Source organism: Ruditapes philippinarum, unplaced genomic scaffold, assembly GCF_026571515.1.
Source record: "Ruditapes philippinarum isolate M1 unplaced genomic scaffold, ASM2657151v2 ctg400_1_1_1_1, whole genome shotgun sequence".
Taxonomy (NCBI): Eukaryota; Metazoa; Mollusca; class Bivalvia; order Venerida; family Veneridae; genus Ruditapes; species Ruditapes philippinarum.
This window is the reverse complement of record NW_026857630.1, coordinates 93,955-113,173: the sequence shown is the minus strand read 5'-3', so window position 1 is coordinate 113,173 and position 19,219 is coordinate 93,955. Positions and strand designations below refer to the sequence as shown.

Here is a 19,219-nt window from a genome sequence, read left to right as displayed (position 1 = left end):
AACAATTTCAACTTTTGTACAGTGTCCTCTAACATGTTGTGTAAAGAAATTGTTGATTTAATACAAAGTTTTGTGATAAAAATTTAATGAATATTTATATATTTCTTAAAATAAAAATACATGTTCCTTCAGTTTGAGTTTTGAAGACTCATTTTTCCCATCAAATGATAAATACTGTTTTACCCTAATCCAAGCCATATATCCCTTGTAACATTATCAGGGTCCAGACCAGCCTCTTCATTCCCTCCGAAATATGTTACATAGAGACGATCTTTTTCCATTTTCACTCTCTCTGTCAAAAGTTCCCATGCCCATGTACAAGTCTCTTTCTGTCAAGGTTAAAAGAGGTAAAATTAATATATTTACTCTATGCACACATTGTGCAACATTCGCATGTCAATTATAACAGATAATGCTCAAATTAACATCCTATTAGATAAGGAATAAACAGTGTACATTATCTATGATTTATATGGTTCTATACTTTTGACCAAATGACCAATAAAATTGTTTTATGTACAGAACACTATTTAGACTAAATTTTTTTAAAGTTGCATGCATCATAACAGGCAAAATTACACTTGAGAAAAGTGTACTAAGATTTTAAGACCAGTAAAAAGGTTCAAGATTCATGATTAATGACATTGTGCCATACTTCATAATATAAGTTAAAGTCCATCTTTTATGTTAGACTTGTCTAAGAGATATGATTACCTTATAATAATCACCAAAGGACCAGTTTCCCAACATTTCAAAGAAAGTGTGATGGTATACATCTTTGCCGACATCATCTAAATCATTATGTTTGCCACCAGCTCGTATACATTTCTGTGAATTTGTTACACGCACATACTTAGATAGGTCACTGTTCGGGTCCACAGTTCCAAGAAATATCGGCTTGAACTGTGTAACAGAAAAGAATACAGATAAAACAGGTAATTAAAACAATGTATAAAGTAATATGCAAATCTAACAAAATACCATGTATATATTATATATGTACATGTCATATGCCCCACTAGCCTAGTTGATATAATATGTTAGACATGGCAGCCGAAGGATATAGGTTCAAATATAGCTCTGCTATTGGACAATACCAGACTGTTGTATATACATTGTATCACTAGGATATCAAGCCTTCAGAATATAAGTAATTGGAAAGACAATGCAGAGGCAAGAGACTTCATAACTATCATACTCGTCACACACTAAAGTTTCAAGTAATCCAAAGTTGAAGTTCAACTGTTAATTTTCTTTTTGAGGGCTGTCTCTTTAAGACCAAAAAGTACATGTAGATAAATAGATGAAGATTAAGTGTAACCAATGTGAAAGGTTATTCCACACATAAAACTATGTGACATAAATTTGAAGTTAATAGCTTTAAAATTGGAAAAGAACACAGGGCATTAATCTTATAGTAGACATTAGACTTTGTAATAGTACCTGGTTCATTCCAGCATTAGCAAAGAGAAGTGTTGGATCATCTAGAGGAATGGTTGATGATGAATGAACATATAAATGTTCCTTCTCCTTAAAAAAGTCTATAAATAACTTTCTGATTTCATCTGCTTTAAGACTTGTATCCATTATTCTGATCTCTGAAATGATATAAAAGTTAATATCTGTAATGTGTCTTCAAATTACATTTACTGTGTATCAATACCCAAATACTGCAGTAACCCTGTGATCTCGACAATGCCTAATACTTCATTTTGGATGTACGGTACTCAACCTATTAATGATTTTTTTTAAAGAGATTCAATGACAAAGCAATATATTTGGTATTGATATTATAAATTTTATCAGTGTAAGGCAATAAAGATTAGTGTAAAATTTTATGAATTCTTTCACTAGAATGGGGGTTTACACACTATTTCTTGAATAACTCCTGATCAAATGTCATTTGTTTATCCATGTCAGTTGATAAAATGACCTACACAAGTGTAAACGCTTGTAATGTTAAAAAGATATTACATGTATACAAACTGCTGGTATTAATGTAAAGCAACTGCCTCAGATGGTAAACTGCAGTCTATGACCAAGTTTAATGATGATGCATCAGAAAATATATTAACAACTTGGCAGACAGTGAGTCTAGAATACTGCTGAGTTTTTGATGAAAAAAAACCCCACACATCTGATAGGCAGCTATATTATGCCTTTGGAGACTGAAACTTCATTTTTTTTAAATACTGCAAAATCATTATTATTCGTGGGGCACAATTTTCCTGGTTTTCGTAGGTAGGTCAATTCACGAATTTAAGATCCCTTGAAATTTTATTACACAATGTATCTATTCTATATATTTAAAACATGCGTCAGCGCTTTTCTTACCGATTTTTTGGATAATGAATGTATACAGATAATCAGCTTTGTGGCAGGTTATATCTATAAATAGTTCAGGTTTACAATATTTAAGAAACTTCAGAGAAAAGTCGATAAGGCCCCCTATATGTCACAAATCTCGATCGCATAAACACATCACAGGGACTACTTGATCATTATAGGCTACTTGATTGTGTCAGAAAAATAAACTTGAGATAATCTAGTAAATATGGGAATCCATTGCATTAATTAGCGCCAATAAAAATTTTCGGTTTGCACTTTTTAATTACCAATCAAATTGACTTTGATATTAATGTTGTATGTAAAAAACACAGAACAAAAAAAAATACCGCTCGTAACAACAGATGACTAGTTAATTCTTTTGTTGCATTTTAACAAGTTTGTTAATGGTCCAGTTTACATGAATTTTATTCTGTATTTGTACGACTTCTATTCCATAAAAATAAAAAATGCCGCCGATTTTAATATTTTTTAGATCCTTACATACTCGTGCCATTTACTCGTCATAATTAATATGCATATTGATTTACACAGTAGATGTGACGTTGCGTGTATTTTTTTAAAACTGGCTGATTAAAACGTGGCAGTCGTGTCATATAATATGAGATGTAATCATGTTTACGTCGGCGACATGGTTCAATTAAGCTGCCTATCATGTCACATTAATGTGTTAATTGCTATAAATTATCGCCAGTTAGTGTCATCTTTGAGATTCGCCCAGAGGCAAGGATTAAATTGATTGACCAGCATGGTGTTGTACGTAAAGATCTGTGCTTGCCGTACGGATTATAGATAAGTTTGCATTAGTTTTTTTTACAAGAAAATGAAAATCCACGCATTTAAGAACCCACGAAAATGCTCGTTTTGATAAAACCACGAAATTTCATGCCCACGAATATAAGTGAATTCACAGTAGAAGAAAACAAAGTAAGTCTGCTTTGTTAGTTTGTTAAACCACTGACTTACTCCTAGGGCATGTATCAGTGCTATATACTGGGCATCACTATGTAAAAGAACCAAGGGGTCTATTCTAATAGAGCTAGGGACTAGTTCCAGGATTCCCTTGTATCTCATGTCTACGTCACCGCGAGGGGTTTGACAGATAGATACTGTAGATATGCCAACACTTTTCAGATAGATAGATATGCAAACACTTTCAATAATAATACCCTCCATTTTCAATCCCAAATATAACCAAAACTATGCAACAAACAGCTAGTTCAGTTATGGATGTAGTCCAAATACAGTAAAGACTGTCTTAGTGACCCCCTGTATATAGCGACATTCTGTCTTTAGTGACCATAGTTAGGTGCGCCGAACAGTTTTTACTATATAAATGGTCTGTATGTAGCGACTCCCTGTCTAGTCCGTACAACGACCATGATTTAGTCACCCGTTACGGTATTTGTGCTGTGAAAAGCAACTTTAACAAGGGGACTGCAGGGCTTGAGCTAGGGGGCGAGTCGGGCCCAGAAGTTGCTTTCGGATCAGCCACTTCGTCTAAAACAAACTTCAAAGAGATTTTGAAGTCGCCCGATTTTTTTAATGATCTGTCATACTTATTTACGCCGCCAGGTCTGTTAACAATTTGTTTACCTCTCAAAAATTACAACCAATTACCGTTAATCCGCTAGTTAAGAACGTGTGTAAACATCAACAAAGTCTAATACACGCCCAAGGCAAGAGTCCACTATGTATATCTTTATCATTATGTATTCATGTGCTTGACGAATCATAATGCGCGTTGTATCTACGGCAGTTTGCATTGACCAAATGGCGACACGCTAATACACTGTGGCTGTTTGTTGACAATTACACAAAATGGTGACAGATTCAATCAATTTTTGCCGATTGAGTGATTAAAGACACCTGCATGTACATAATTGCTGCAGTGTTTTGGCGAGTAAAGATAAACAATGCCCAACGTCTTAAAGGTGTGGTTATGTTTTCGAAAACCTCGATTGTTAAAAAAAATTTCAGAGCACTTATCTGTAGAAATTATGTGAAGATTTGTATCTAATGTTTTATTAATACATTGAACTCCGTAAAGTAAACAGGCTGATTATACAAAATTAAATGTCTCTAACATCAAATTAGTAAAATTGAAATTAAACATTTTTTTACAAACAGATTTATCAATATAAATTACATTTTTAATCAATATGTAACTTTTAAATACTAATGAAATGGTGTACATTGTAGTTTATAATCTTAACCAATTATACATGCAATTTTAATACTGTCCTGTTTTTTATAAATGATATTTGGTATGTTTAATGGTACTATCCTGCTTTTCAACAAAATATTGGTATGATATGTTCATATATCCGAATTATGTAGAGACTGTCCACAGTGACTCCCTGTCTATAATGACCTTTTTTCTTTTCTCCCATCGAAGGTCACTTTTAACAGTCTTTACTGTATTCAAACATGTCAACTCTCCCACTTTTAGCGGGAGACTACCACTTTCTGCTGCCATATTTTCAAAGAATTTTCTTAAAATAAGGGGTATTTTCACAAATTAAAGAAATCTCCCTCTTTTTGATATCATAACTTTTTTCTTTGTTTATTGCAAATTCTAAAATCTCCCTCTTTTTGAAGAAAAATCTCCCACTTGATCATCGGAAAAAGTTCTCATGTATGAATATTTAGACATAAACCGCGGATTTGAAGCGATTTTTTACATCGGTCAAATACGCTTTAATGTCTAAAGATATCTATTTAAAAGTCCATAGCAAAATGAAAAACATTGCCACGTAACATGATACAAATAATGGTTGGTATTCATAAATCCTACCACAAATGTGTATTTTCCTTCTCAAAAACAGCATATTCAACTTTTAAACAATTTTACACAATCCTGTGTAAACAGCCTCCATATTGGTACGCAGGTTACAATAACCAAATTATTTACAAAATTTTAACTGTGTGCCCCTAAATATCCCAAGAGAAAAAAATTTTGTTCAGACTTATTTCGTATTATATTTACGAGTGACGTCTCAGAGCAACCTGAAATTTCCAATATGTGGGGTCAACACAAAATGTCTTTCATGTGTTTTCTCAAATAAATGGATAAATAAACAACTTATCGTGAGTAATTTTTGCATATTAAAACTGTTTTTGAGAAAATAGTTCTGTTTTATATGCATAATGCAGTCAGTTGCTTTTTGTGATAAATAACATTTAGGTCGTGATTTACTGGTAAATTCAAATTGACTCGAGAAGCATGTCAATAATATGAAATGAGCCAGTTATGGAAAGACTCCGATAAATGTCAAACTGTAAAAAAAGAAAATGCAATGTCTTTTAATGAAGGACTATATATAGACCTGTTATGCATACTGCTATTTCTGTTGGACTGTCAACTGAGTTTGGAAATTTAACTGTTTGCAAATTTATAGGATGTTTTTCATCATAAATTGAGTAATAACTGAGTCAAGTTAAATAACTGTTTGTGTCAAGCTAATGTAGATTTAGTCAAAATATATTGACGTTAGGGCTGGGTATTGATCAGAAATTTCCGATACGATACGTATTGCGATACAGACCAACGATACACAATACGTATTGACGATACAGTACAATGATGCTTCATTGTTAGGATGTACTTATTAAAAGTACTATTTACATTTCATAGATGCCCTGGTGAAATATTATTGAATCTTTCTTATATCTGTTTTAGATTTTGACTTTGTTAATGATGATATATAATACAGAGCAGGTGCATAGGTACCTTAATTAGTACATTTGAGATAATATTTTGAAAATGACATGATGGCCCCTTTTTTTAGATATATTAAACAATTATTTTGAAAAAAAAAAATAAAAAAGCTTTGTAGAGAAATAATTCAATGCAAAAATATAATTATGTAAATACTAGGAAAAGTTAACGCAGAAAAAATTAAAACATCACTATTTAATATTTATTATGACAGGAGTCTAGTACTGTCTACAAGTCAACTGTTCTAAATTATAAGATCTTTATAATAAAATCAAATTTTTGTAGAATTTGAAATATATACGCTGAGAAAGTATTGGAACATTGAAAATTTTCTAACAAATCATGTTTTTTCTATCTTAAACGGTAAAATTACAATAAAAATATAAATATCATGTAATGATGTTGTGGTGTCGTAATCCGTAACGTAACGGGAAACGGTGTTTAGCTACGTCTTCGCGCAGTCACATTTATTTAGTTAGCAAACTACATCTTGGAAAATCAATAAATTTGTAGGATTTATGTGTTTACAATATGTGTTTGATTAAATTACAAGTAAATGTTTTTGGTCTAATACAAACTACTGCCGACCTGAAAGTATTTTTTACCAGTGTTAGAAATAGGAGATTGAATGGCCGGATAAATTTTGTCACGGATTTATCCGTCATTTTGTGTATTGACACATTCGTTGTTCCACCTGAACTAATCAATGCAGCCTTTCAAATATTGCTGAGGGCCTTCTTAACATTTACTTTAGAGAAAATTCCACACTTTTGACTTTCGTGTGGACATTTTAAAGACGATAGTTTTAATGTAAAGCCATCATGTTTATAAGTTCCACTTTTTTATTAGGTTGTCTCCCTTTGTATCGGTATAGCTAAAACCCGATAACCGTACCGTACCGTATTGAAAAACGGAAAATCGATAAATACCGATTTACCGGTATATTGATCCAGCCCTAATTGACGTGCCAAAGCTTGATTCTGAGATATTTTCGTTCTGGGGCAGAATCTCGCTTTAAGAGGCGAGATATTGCCCAGACACGAAAATAGCACAATATCTCGTCGCTGGACTAATGTAGATTATAAAATGATTCCATCTATAACTGATGAACATTTACAATTATATCTGAGTAAAGTAATGTGACAAAACATATCACCTTAAATAAGACTTTATTATGAAACATATGGTTGAAAAATATCATAAAATATCCGTCATATTTCAACTATTTGTTAATAATAATAATCGAATTTGTGATATCCGAAATATGTGTAATTAATGACAATAATGTATCGATTATTGCATCATTGTTATTTACAAATGTCTCAAAAAATTGAAAATGTCAACAGTTCAAATATAAATTGAATATCTAATTATTAAATATTAACCTTTAAAACACCAGCACGGATGCGAACAACGCTCCTTTCTTTCCTTTTCTTTAGTATTTTTTATTATTTTTTTCACCGGCAACGTGATCGCCAACTGATACGGTGAAGCAGTAAATTATAACCTAGTGAAATTTATCTACTGTTAAAGATGAAAATATTGTGTAAGTAAAGGATACGATCTATAATTCAGATAAAGAATTGAAAGATGTATTGCACAATAATTTCACCACACTATTTCATTATTTCAACGGATATGAATATCACATTTGCCGACTTATATCATTCTGATGAAATCTATTGAAAAATAGTCGATTCGTACTTAGTTAAATCGAACCTTGTAGTCAGCTTGTCTTTTTTTTGGTCTATTCCTCTGCTGGCAAATTGGTATGGTGATACAAAGGTGACATGTGTGTGTGTTTTTATTTATCTTGTGCGAACAAGATACTGTGTCGTGGCCACAAGTTACTAAGTCTTGGCCATGAGATAGTTAAATCGTGGGAAAGAGATACTATGTCGTGGCCATGAGTTACTAAGTCGTGGGCACAAAATAATCAAGTCGAGGGAACGAGATACTATGTCATGGCCATGAATAAATACTAAATGTATGTCGTGGTCACAAGATTATTAAGTGGTGCGCATGAGATAAGTGTTTTGGCCAGGAGTACGTTACATGTACTTAGTCGTGGCCATGAGTTACTAAGTCATGGAAATGAGATACTATGTCGTGGCCACAAGTAACTAAGTCATGCCCACAAGATAGTTTAGTCGTGGAAACGAGATACTATGTCGTAGCCCAGGATAATTAAGTCGTGACCACGAGATAGTTAAGTCGTGGGAACCAGATACTACATGTATGTCGTGGCCACCAGAAACTAAGTCGTGGGCACGAGATACTTAAGTTTTGGGAACAAGATACTACCTTGTGGCCATGAGTAACTATGATGTGGCCACAAGTTACTAAGTCGTTGGCACGAAATAAGTCATGGGAACAAGATACTATGTTGTGGCCACGAGTTACTATGTCGTGGCCACAGATAATAAAGTGGTGCGCACAAGATATTGATAATGTTATGGCCACGAGTTATGAAGTCGTGGCCACTAGTTACTAAATCGTGGGAACGAGATACTATGTCGTGGCCATGAGTTACTAAATTTTAGGGACGAGATAGTTAAGTCGTAGGTACTATCTGATGCAAGTTCTGGTACGACTTATTTATCTTGTGCCCATGACTTAGTTACTTGTTGCCTGGCATATTATCTCGTTCCCACAAGTTAACTATCTCGTGGCCACTAATAAGTACATTGTGGCCATGACTTAGTAACTCGTGGGCACAACAGAGTATCTCGTGCGCACAAGATAAATAAAAACACACACGTCACCTTTGTGCTGCAGTAACTTGTTATCTGTCTTCCTTTCTTTCTACAAATTTCCTTAAATATAATAAAAATAATCTATAAACTATGAGTGAATTAAAATGTTTCGTTAGTAAATTACTAAAATAACAATAAAATATATACATTGTATACTGGCCTACTTAAACTCTTAGGAATTCGGGAACAGGTCACCGCATATTGCGGCTCATAAATCCAAATCTGTTTGTGGCTTTACATATTGTTTGTCTGACCTTTGAATATCTTTTCATGATATCCGAGTATGTGTTCTTTAATAATATAACTTTAATTTAATATAACCTGCTAGTTTTAAAAATCAGTTAAATTTACGGTTTGTAGAAAAAAGTCTTTTTTTATAACACTGTAAAATTTTACCAATTTTAAAAGTAACAAATTGTGTTCATTAATATATATTAATGATAATATATTCTTTGAGACCATACACTTGGATAATACTAAAAGATAATTTGATGTAGGAGAAACATCTTTATAAGCACCGTTAGAGGATCGAAAATATGCAATGCAATCTGCTGTCCAGTTTCCGAGTTCCTATGCTCAAATCTGGGAATCGAAATGATTATGTTTATTTTTAAAATTAGCCCAAATCTTTTGGGGGGGGGGGGGAAATAAATATTGCTACAATCATGTTGTTGTTTCCTGTTGCCATGCCTGTTGATGTCTAGACAAGAGCGATCAGTAATCACATATGTCGCCTCATGATGGCCAATTTCATGTTGGGACAAATTTTGTGACAGATGGACAGACAGACGGACAGTGCACAACTAGACTTGGTACTGATCATTCCTGTAAAGTTTGGATAAAATTGCACCAGTAGTTAATGAGGACTAGTCCGGACAAGCTTTTGCGTATCTGGCAACACACAGAAAAAAACACCTTTTTATCAAAAGGCCATAACTCGGCCAAAAATCATTCAACCAGAAAACCGGTGCAATATGCGCAAGGGCTTGAGCTACAGATCAATCCTGTAAAGTGTCATTGAAATTGCATTAGTGGTATAAGAGAAGTAGTCCGGACAAACTTTAAAATTAAAAATAATTAAAGGGCCATAACTCTGACAAAAATCATTGAACCGGAAAATGCTGACAATATGCACAACTAGACTTGGTACTGATCATTCCTGTAAAGTTTGGATGAAATTGCACCAGTAGTTTATGAGGAGTAGTCCGGACAAGCTTTTGTGTATCTGACAACACACAGAAAAAAACACCTTTTTATCAAAGGGCCGTTACTTGGCCAAAAATCATTCAACAGGAAAACCCGTGCAATATGCGCAAGGACTTGAGCTACAGATCGATCCTGTAAAGTTTCATTGAAATTGCATTAGTGGTATAAGAGAAGTAGTTCGGACAAACTTTAAAATTAAAAATTATTAAAGGGCCATAACTCTGACAAAAATCATTGAACCAGAAAATGCTGACAATATGCACAACTAGACTTGGTACTGATCATTCCTGTAAAGTTTGGATGAAATTGCACCAGTAGTTTATGAGGAGTAGTCCAGACAAGTTTTGTGACGGACAGACAGACGACGGAGAAGTGATCCCTATATGTCGCCACTACTCTGTAGAGGCGACACAAAAAACTACCAAAAAACTACCGCAAGGAAAAGATAAATCAATATCATTTAAATCTTGAATTATAAATGACCTTCACCATGAAGGTCAAATTATTGTAATTATAACAGTTTTTTGCTACAATTGGTAATACTTTTGTAAGTCATGACTGGATTGTCTGCAAACAAGGCCATGATAATCCACCTGGCAAGACATTATAGAAGATTTAATTGAATTTGACCTTTACCTTAAATGACCTTGACCATCAAGGTCAAATTATTGACTTTAATTTAGATTTTATAATATTTTATAATAGTCGACGCCTTGTCCGTCTGTCCGTCCGTTGTCTTGTCCGGAGCATAACTTGAAAACCCTTGGAGATAATTTGTTGAAACTTCATACAGTGGTAGAGGGCATGGAGGGGGAGTGCAGTGTCAAAGAACCATAACTCTATTTTGCCTGTTTTTTTATTTATCTCCCCTTATAGAAAAATCTTGTCCGGGGCATAACTCTAAAACTATAAGAGATATCAACATGAAACTTTGTAGGTGAATAGATCTCAATGGGTAGATGTGCAGTGCATAAGAACAATAACTCTTTTTGTCCTTATTTTGGAGTTATTGCCCTTTGTTAATTTTAACACTTTGAACTTTGTCCGGAACATAACTCTAAAACTATAAGAGATATCAAGATGAAACATTGTATGTACATAGATCTCATTGAGTAGAGGTGCAGTGCAAAGAACCATAACTCTGTTAAGCCTCATTTTTGAATTATCTCCCCTTTTAGAAAAATCTTGTCCAGGACATAGCTGTAAAACTATAAGAGATATCAACATGAAACTTTGTAGGTAGATATATCTCAATGGGTAGATGCGCAGTGCACAAGAATCATAACTCTGCCTAGCCTAATTCTGGAGTTATTGCCCTTTGTTTATTTTTACTTTTTGAAGTTGTCCGGGACATAACTCGGAAATCATAAGAGATATCATCAAGAAACTTTGTAGGTTGTTAGATCACATTGATTAGAAGTGCAGTGCAAAGAACAGTAACTCTGCCTTGCCTAATTTTGGAATTATTGCACTTTGAACTTTTTCCAGGGACATAACTCTGAAACTACAAGAGGTGTACTTTCCTGTGTCCAAAACCTATTCGGGGAGCATCACCCGGCTCAAACCGGGCTCTTGTTTATTTATGTTTGGATAAGAGCGCTTATGACATAACCTGGATGTTGAATATTACATATATGACCTTGACCTTCAATGTCAAGTTATTTTCTCAAAGATTGTCATAATTTTGCGGTTAATTTTTTCCTGTATTTTACAGCCAAATAAAGGCTATTTCCCCTAGCTCAAAATAGGTATATTTTCCCCTAAAAATGCTAATATTTTTCCCTAAAATGCCCTACAAGAACCTTAACAGCAGCTGACATATCAGCTAGATGACAGAAAGCTGTCCCTATAGATAGCCTCTGCTATGTACCATGCATGTTAAATTGAATTGAAATTGAAAATTGTATAAAATGTGTGGGTAAATTCCATTCTCAGTTGTTGGAATTTAATGGTCCTCTTTTCTGATTTATCATGCTATATTTTCCCCTTCAGAAAGCCACAGGTTGGGCCATCCTTAAAAAAATGTTTGTTTGCAGTAACACGACAGACTCACAGAATTTGCCCCTACTCAAAATTTTTTTCATGGTCTGGATAAAAAATTATTTTTTTTGAATCAGAAAATTATGCCTTAAATTGTGCTTTGTTTTCGTTCTTTTTAAGGTTAATAGAAGAAATAAAATATAGGTCTTATTAAATTAGAATTCAGTTATCAATTTATTAATTGTTACCATATTATCAAAGCATATATTGTCCAGCATTTTGAAATTCCATGTTTATTTGGGAGTACAGTTCAATAATAAAAAAAAAAAATCGACCTACCTACCCACCTTGAAAATTCTGGGTCAGGTTACTGCAAACAAACATTTTTTTAAGGATGGCCTTGTTTTGAAAAAAAAAATCAATGTTTTGTTATTTATGGATTTTATATAATACCTTGATAAAAGAACCCACATAACAAAATTTAGATGTTGAGTATTTCAAATTTGACTGTGACCTTTAATTGACCTTAACCCTCAAAGTCAGCTTATTGAAACTTGCTTAAATTGACCTAACTTTCTTATTTTTTAACCATTTAATTTATGTTTGGACAAAAACATGACAAAACTGATATTACTGAATTATTCAAATATGACCTTGACCTGATCATCAATGTCAAATTAATAGATTTAGCATAAATTGTTATAAATTTGTTATTAATTGACAGATTTTATTCATACTTCCAACTATGAATTTTTTGACTGATTCCCAACAAGTTTAATGTTGGCCTATAAATGTCCTTGACCATCAAGGTCGAATTATTGTTATTAATTGTTATCTATTCAAATGGACAGATTTGATTCACATTGGGGAAGTATTATCTTGATCTGTAAATGACTTTGACTGTCAATGTCAAATATAAAATTTGAATTATATTTTCTCAACGTAAATGTTGTTTTCTAGGGATATTCTTTGCCACAATATTCTTCCTGCGATGTGTTTCACTTTAGAAAATAGAAAAAGTTCAACTTGGCCCTGCTTGGCGGTGGCTGCTGTTGTATCTTTATTTCAAATTTGTTAGGTGAATATTATACATTTTATACATATAGTTAAAGGACCATATCACAAAACTAGATCTATCATCACATATAGAATGATACTTTTTCCTGCAGAAACTGGTAAATACAGGTTGCTTGCTGACCCTTGACAGTTATGAAGTTGTTCGTCTAAAATGGAAATACCCAAACATAGTGGTAATTATACCATCATTTGTCAACAGTTTACTATTTAATCTGTTATACCCAATGTTTGTAACATTGGATTTCATTGGGACAATGGTGCTATGTATATTTCCTATAATTATGCATAGCTGCAGCAAATTTATTACTAAATTTCAATTTTAATCAAAGGCTTGCATACTGAAGGTTGGTGGTTCTACTCACAGGCTGCTAGCATTCTTAACGTTGGTGATCTTTTTAGTCCCCTACCGGTTTACCGGAGGGGACTTTAGGTTTACCGTCTGTCCGTCCGTCTGTCCGTCCGTCTGTCTGTCAGTCCGTCCGTCCACAAAACTGGATCCCGCGATAACTTGAAAAGTACTGAAAATATTTTTATGAAACTTGATATATGGATAGATGGCAGTATGGAGATTATGCACGTCTTTTTCTTTTCTTCCTATGTTGAAAATTCTGGTTGCTATGGCAACAAATAGGCTGAAAATATGGCAAATTTTACACATAAACTGGATCCAGTGATAACACAAAAAGTACTGGAAATATTTTTATGAAACTTGATATATGGATAGATGGCAGTATGGAGATTATGCACGTCTTTTTCTTTTCTTCCTATGTTCAAAATTCTGGTTGCTATGGCAACAAATAGGCTGAAAATATGGCAAATTTTACACATAAACTGGATCCAGTGATAACGCAAAAAGTACTGGAAATATTTTTATGAAACTTGATATATGGATAGATGGCAGTATGGAGATTATGCACGTCTTTTTCTTTTCTTCCTATGTTGAAAATTCTGGTTGCTATGGCAACAAATAGACTGAAAATATGGCAATTTTTACACATAAACTGGATCCAGTGTTAACGCAAAAAGTAATAGAAATATTTTTATGAAATTTGTAATATGTGTAGATGGCAGTCTGGAGATTATACACGTCTTTTTCTTTTCTTCCTATGTTGAAAATTCTGGTTGCTATGGCAACACATAGACTGAAAATATGGCAAATTTTACACATAAACTGAATCCAGTGGTAACTCAAAAAGTACTGGAAATATTTTTATGAAACTTGACATATGGGTAGATGGCAATCTTGAGATTATGCAGGTCTTATCAGTTCCCCCTATTTTGAAAAAATATTGGTTGCCTTGGCAACAAATAGGCTTAAAGCATGGCAAATATAACAATATTTGTGACTAGTCAAAAAGAGCTGAAACTTTTTATGAAATTGCATCTTTAATTCCAGAGTTATCTCCTCTTTAAGAATTTTGCTTTTTAAAATGTTATATTTTGGTAACAGGGATGTTTCAAATATTAAATTTAGAGTGTCCTTCAGTTCGTCTGTCTGTCTGTTCATAAAAACTTTTTCCTGTGATCACTTTTAAAGAACATTTCCAACAAATTTACTTAAAATAGAGAAAAATTTACACATTAGTGAATGGCCAATGGCCCTTCAGAATGCTGATGGGGTTCTATCCGGTAGGGGACTTATGGATTGCTTGCAATACTATGATAATTGCTTGTTAGGTGTGCCTTGCATACTGAACTGTAGTGGTTCTACTCGGGTGCAGCTAGTGTACTGAAGGTTGGTGATATACTCAGATTATGCTGGCATTCTGAAGGTTGGTGATATACTCAGATTATGCTGGCATTCTGAAGGTTGGTGATATACTCAGATTATGCTGGCATTCTGAAGGTTGGTGATATACTCAGATTATGTTGGCATTCTGAAGGTTGGTGATATACTCAGATTATGCTGGCATTCTGAAGGTTGGTGATATACTCAGATTATGTTGGCATTCTGAAGGTTGGTGATATACTCAGATTATGCTGGCATTCTGAAGGTTGGTGATATACTCAGATTTATGCTGGCATTCTGAAGGTTGGTGATATACTCAGATTATGTTGGCATTCTGAAGGTTGGTGATATACTCAGATTATGCTGGCATTCTGAAGGTTGGTGATATACTCAGATTATGCTGGCATTCTGAAGGTTGGTGGTATACTCAGATTATGCTGGCATTCTGAAGGTTGGTGATATACTCAGATTATGCTGGCATTCTGAAGGTTGGTGGTACATTGTATACTCAGATTATGCTGGCATTCTGAAGGTTGGTGGTTATATTCATTGGCTGCTGGCATTCTGAAGGTTGGTGATATACTCAGATTATGCTGGCATTCTGAAGGTTGGTGATATACTCAGATTATGCTGGCATTCTGAAGGTTGGTGGTATACTCAGATTATGCTGGCATTCTGAAGGTTGGTGGTTATATTCATTGGCTGCTGGCATTCTGAAGGTTGGTGATATACTCAGATTATGCTGGCATTCTGAAGGTTGGTGATATACTCAGATTATGCTGGCATTCTGAAGGTTGGTGATATACTCAGATTATGCTGGCATTCTGAAGGTTGGTGGTATACTCAGATTATGCTGGCATTCTGAAGGTTGGTGGTTATATTCATTGGCTGCTGGCATTCTGAAGGTTGGTGGTTATATTCATTGGCTGCTGGCATTCTGAAGGTTGGTGATCTTTTCAAGTGTGGCTTGCAAACGGAAGGTTGATAGTTTACCGTTCTACTCTGGTATGGCTTGCATACTGAAGGTTGCTGGTTCAACTCAGGTATGGCTAATGATCTGAAGGTAGATAGTTTGATGCAGCTAGCATACTGAAGGTTTGTGGTTCTAATTAGGTGCCATCTGTCTGAAATAATTGATAAAGGGACACCTTAGATCTCTCTCCATTAGTAAAAGCTGAAAGTAACCATAAGACCTATGGTGGGTAATAAACTTCATCAAATGTATTGTCTCCTTGCCCTCATTTTCCAGCTATTCCAGGTGATTTACATAACTTAATGCCATGACTCAGATTTTTTGGTAAACTAATTGTTTATATTTTGATGAACCTATATGAATGAACTATTAGTAGATGTGCCCACTGTATATGGAGACTACTCTTAGATTAGTTGTTTGAAGTTTTACATGTTGATTTTTTTCTAGTGAAAGACACAAGGGCAGTTGAAGAGAAAAATACAGATGGTGGTAATGAAAGTTTCCAACTACAGTCACAAAGATTTAGATGGGTTTGTATTTATATTGAATTATAAAACTAATAAACTGTTGAAATTATATAGCCTCAACAAGTGACAACTCACTTTTCACTTGTATTCTTTTGTTGTACTATCAGATAGTTACTTATATGCCACTAACAAGGATTGTGCCTTTGAGCCTTACAAGGTCACAGCCATGTTATTTCATGGTACAGTTTCATGTATAAAGAAAATGAACCAAATTAAGATTTTGATAATTACCAGACTTCACATGTAGCCATTGTAGGTCATTTTGAAAATTCTTTCAATTATGGTATAATGACTTTATTTAAGCAACAGACGATAAAAGAAGACTTCAAAATGAAAACAAGGGAGATGACTGGGTCTTGATTATCACTTTTGTACACTATTGTATTAGTCAAAATGGGACTGTAACAGCGAAAGAAAGTTTTGATTTTAAATAAATCATTTTATAAACCTATATATAGATCAGCACAAATTTGGTTGTAAATTTTTCAGGTAAAAAAGTTTACACCAATTAGGATTCATCAGAGCTTAAATTTGAAAAACTACAATATCTTACATTTTGAAGCCCCAGCACCGATATACACTGATGTTACTATATAGGATACTTTGATTTAATTTTAATATCAATTGTTTCCCTTGAAATGTTTTCGCAGATAAATTTATTATAATCATTAATTTTCATGGACAACAACCAATCAAAATTTTATCTAATAAGTGATGTAGGGTATCTACACCCTATTTTGTATAAGTCTCGATTTTAATCATTTTCACTGGTTAAAAGTAAATAAATAACTTGTAGTAAAATAAATTATGATTTCAGAGTTATGAAGATCCAATGTATAATTATATCAAACAACAGAGAATAAAAGATAAAGAGGACAGGTTAGATTATTTAATTTGTTAACTGACTCAGTACAAAGTGACAGAATGAGCTCTTGTGGTTGGACAGTGACTTTGTGTCCATTGTCAAGTTTAGGCTGCTGAATTTGTGTAATGGATTTGCACAGCTTTGAATTTGGAACAGTCCAATCAAAGTGTATGGGATTTCAATATCCGAATTAAAAAAATAGCTAACCATAAAGAGCTTGGTCAGACTGCCCTTGCTATGTACATGTGGCAAAAGGCTGATTATTTTTGGTGCTAGCAGTCAAAGTTTTGATTAAATTACCTATCAAAGTTTGTCAAAATGTCTATGAATATTATTAGTAAATACTAATGCCATCAGACCAAAACAATACATTACTGTTTTGTTGTTGTTGTTATTGTTGTTTGGTTTTACTTAGCACTGATACTGTATAGGTCATATGGCGACTTTCCATCTTTACTGGTGGAGAAAGACCTCAGGTGGCCCTCTGTGTATTTTTTCAGGCACAAACTGGCACCTGAGTATAAAACCATTGACAATCAGGAAGCTAGCAGGATAACTTCCTTACAAGAAAGAGTCAAAAGTGTCAGGCAGGACTTGAAAACGCAGCGGTGAGGGCTAAGTGGTTAAAAGGTTGTTAACCTTAACTACTTGGCCACCAACATATATATAAATTGTTTATGTGTATGCCAGGGTGTGAGTAAAATGTAACAAGTGATTCTTTATATTTCTTTTCCAGGGTAAAGGAACTTCAGTCAATGTTAGAATCAAGTAGTTCTTCATCGGATAGTTCAGACAATGTTTCTCACAGAAAACAAAGGAGATCAAAGTCAAAATCAAGCTCATCTAAAAGAAAACATAAACACAGATCTCAGTCAGAATGTAGTTCGCCTAATAGAAAACATAAACATGAAAAACAAGAAAAATGTTTAACAGAAGAGTGGACAGATAAAAGAAATTATCACAGTGATAAAGAGGAGAATTCTCATAGAAAAAGGAAGAAGAAACATAAAAAGCATGTATCAAAGACACACAAAAGGGATAAACGAGATTCAGATTTTAAACAAAGTGAAATCTTGACTGTGAATAAAAAATCAAAACATAAGCGTCATAAGTATAATTAAAGTCAATTTAGTTTTAGTTTAACTTCTGTGATTTATTCTATTTTTATAGATCATAGATGAATTTCTTTTATTGGTAGATATGTGCTGTCTTTCTTCTGATCTTATCTACAATTTTTAATATTACCTGATCAGTGAATTTATTTTTCCTGCATTTTTAAACACCATACATATACTTATTAAATAAAAATAAGTGGTAAAAATCCAGAGACATAGATAACAGAGATAAGCAGCTCCTATATACCCCATTGAAATATCACTCATGCCTATCAAAAAGTAAAAAATAGGCATTTTGTAGCAAATAAAACTTAATGGATGTACATTTGATCCTTTAATATTATATACCATTTGAAAGGTAAATCTTTTATCTATTGCTGCATGTTAAAATATTGGTAACTTTCCATGCCTTTCACTTAGAAAAACATAGCAGAACATACCCACTGAGCCAGGTTTTTCGTCATATGAATAGTTGTGTAACAAAAATAATTAAGTAGTTCTCTTTAACAATTGATGTATCATTTATTTAAATGGAAACCGTAAATATTTTTATCTGCAACCATAGACAAATGCATATGCTTTCAGATATTGTATTATTTTACTGATTTTGATATCTTGTTAATAAGTTTTACTTGCTACAAGTTTTAAGTTTAGCAGGCACGCGTGATATTTTAACTGGCTAGGAAGTTGCCTATCTCTGTTATCTATGTCTCTGTAAAAATCTAAATTGTTTGATTGTGTATACATATTTATATTATCAATGTTTTCTATGTATGTGTAATATATTTCTTATATAGTCACTACTATATACATTTTGTTGACATGGCCCAGTGTGATAAAATGTAGCAAGTGGTATATCTTCTATATACTGATATATCTTCCAAGAATTTGATAATATTTTGAACTAAAAATTATGAAAATTGT

The 19,219-nt window shown here is 33.5% G+C and overlaps 2 protein-coding genes across 2 annotated transcripts in view; one reads left to right on the top strand and one right to left on the bottom strand.

Annotated features, from left to right (window-relative positions):
• LOC132750397 (alanine--tRNA ligase, cytoplasmic-like) overlaps positions 1-7,594 on the bottom strand; it is a 24,136-nt gene extending 16,542 nt beyond the window's left edge. The window contains exons 1-4 of the mRNA XM_060740363.1: positions 7,453-7,594; positions 1,444-1,598; positions 715-903; positions 184-329 (exon numbers count right to left, since the gene is read on the bottom strand). Of these exons, the coding sequence (XP_060596346.1) occupies positions 184-329; positions 715-903; positions 1,444-1,587 (479 nt within the window). The 5' untranslated portion in view covers positions 1,588-1,598; positions 7,453-7,594. The remainder of the gene's footprint in view (positions 1-183; positions 330-714; positions 904-1,443; positions 1,599-7,452) is intronic.
• Positions 7,473-19,219, top strand: LOC132750398 (protein FAM133-like). Its single transcript, XM_060740364.1, has 5 exons — positions 7,473-7,613; positions 13,179-13,259; positions 16,236-16,318; positions 17,133-17,194; positions 17,917-19,219. Exons 2-5 carry the CDS (start codon positions 13,238-13,240, stop codon positions 18,299-18,301), a joined length of 552 nt encoding a protein of 183 aa, XP_060596347.1. The 5' UTR covers positions 7,473-7,613; positions 13,179-13,237; the 3' UTR covers positions 18,302-19,219.

Bases quoted from the DNA above. Each gene is read 5' to 3' on its own strand.
- LOC132750398 (XM_060740364.1), top strand. From the start codon at position 13,238: ATGGAAATACCCAAACATAGTG. The intron at 13,260-16,235 runs GTAATTATACCA...ATTTTTTTCTAG, and splicing joins GGAAATACCCAAACATAGTG to TGAAAGACACAAGGGCAGTT. The intron at 16,319-17,132 runs GTTTGTATTTAT...TTATGATTTCAG, and splicing joins AGTCACAAAGATTTAGATGG to AGTTATGAAGATCCAATGTA.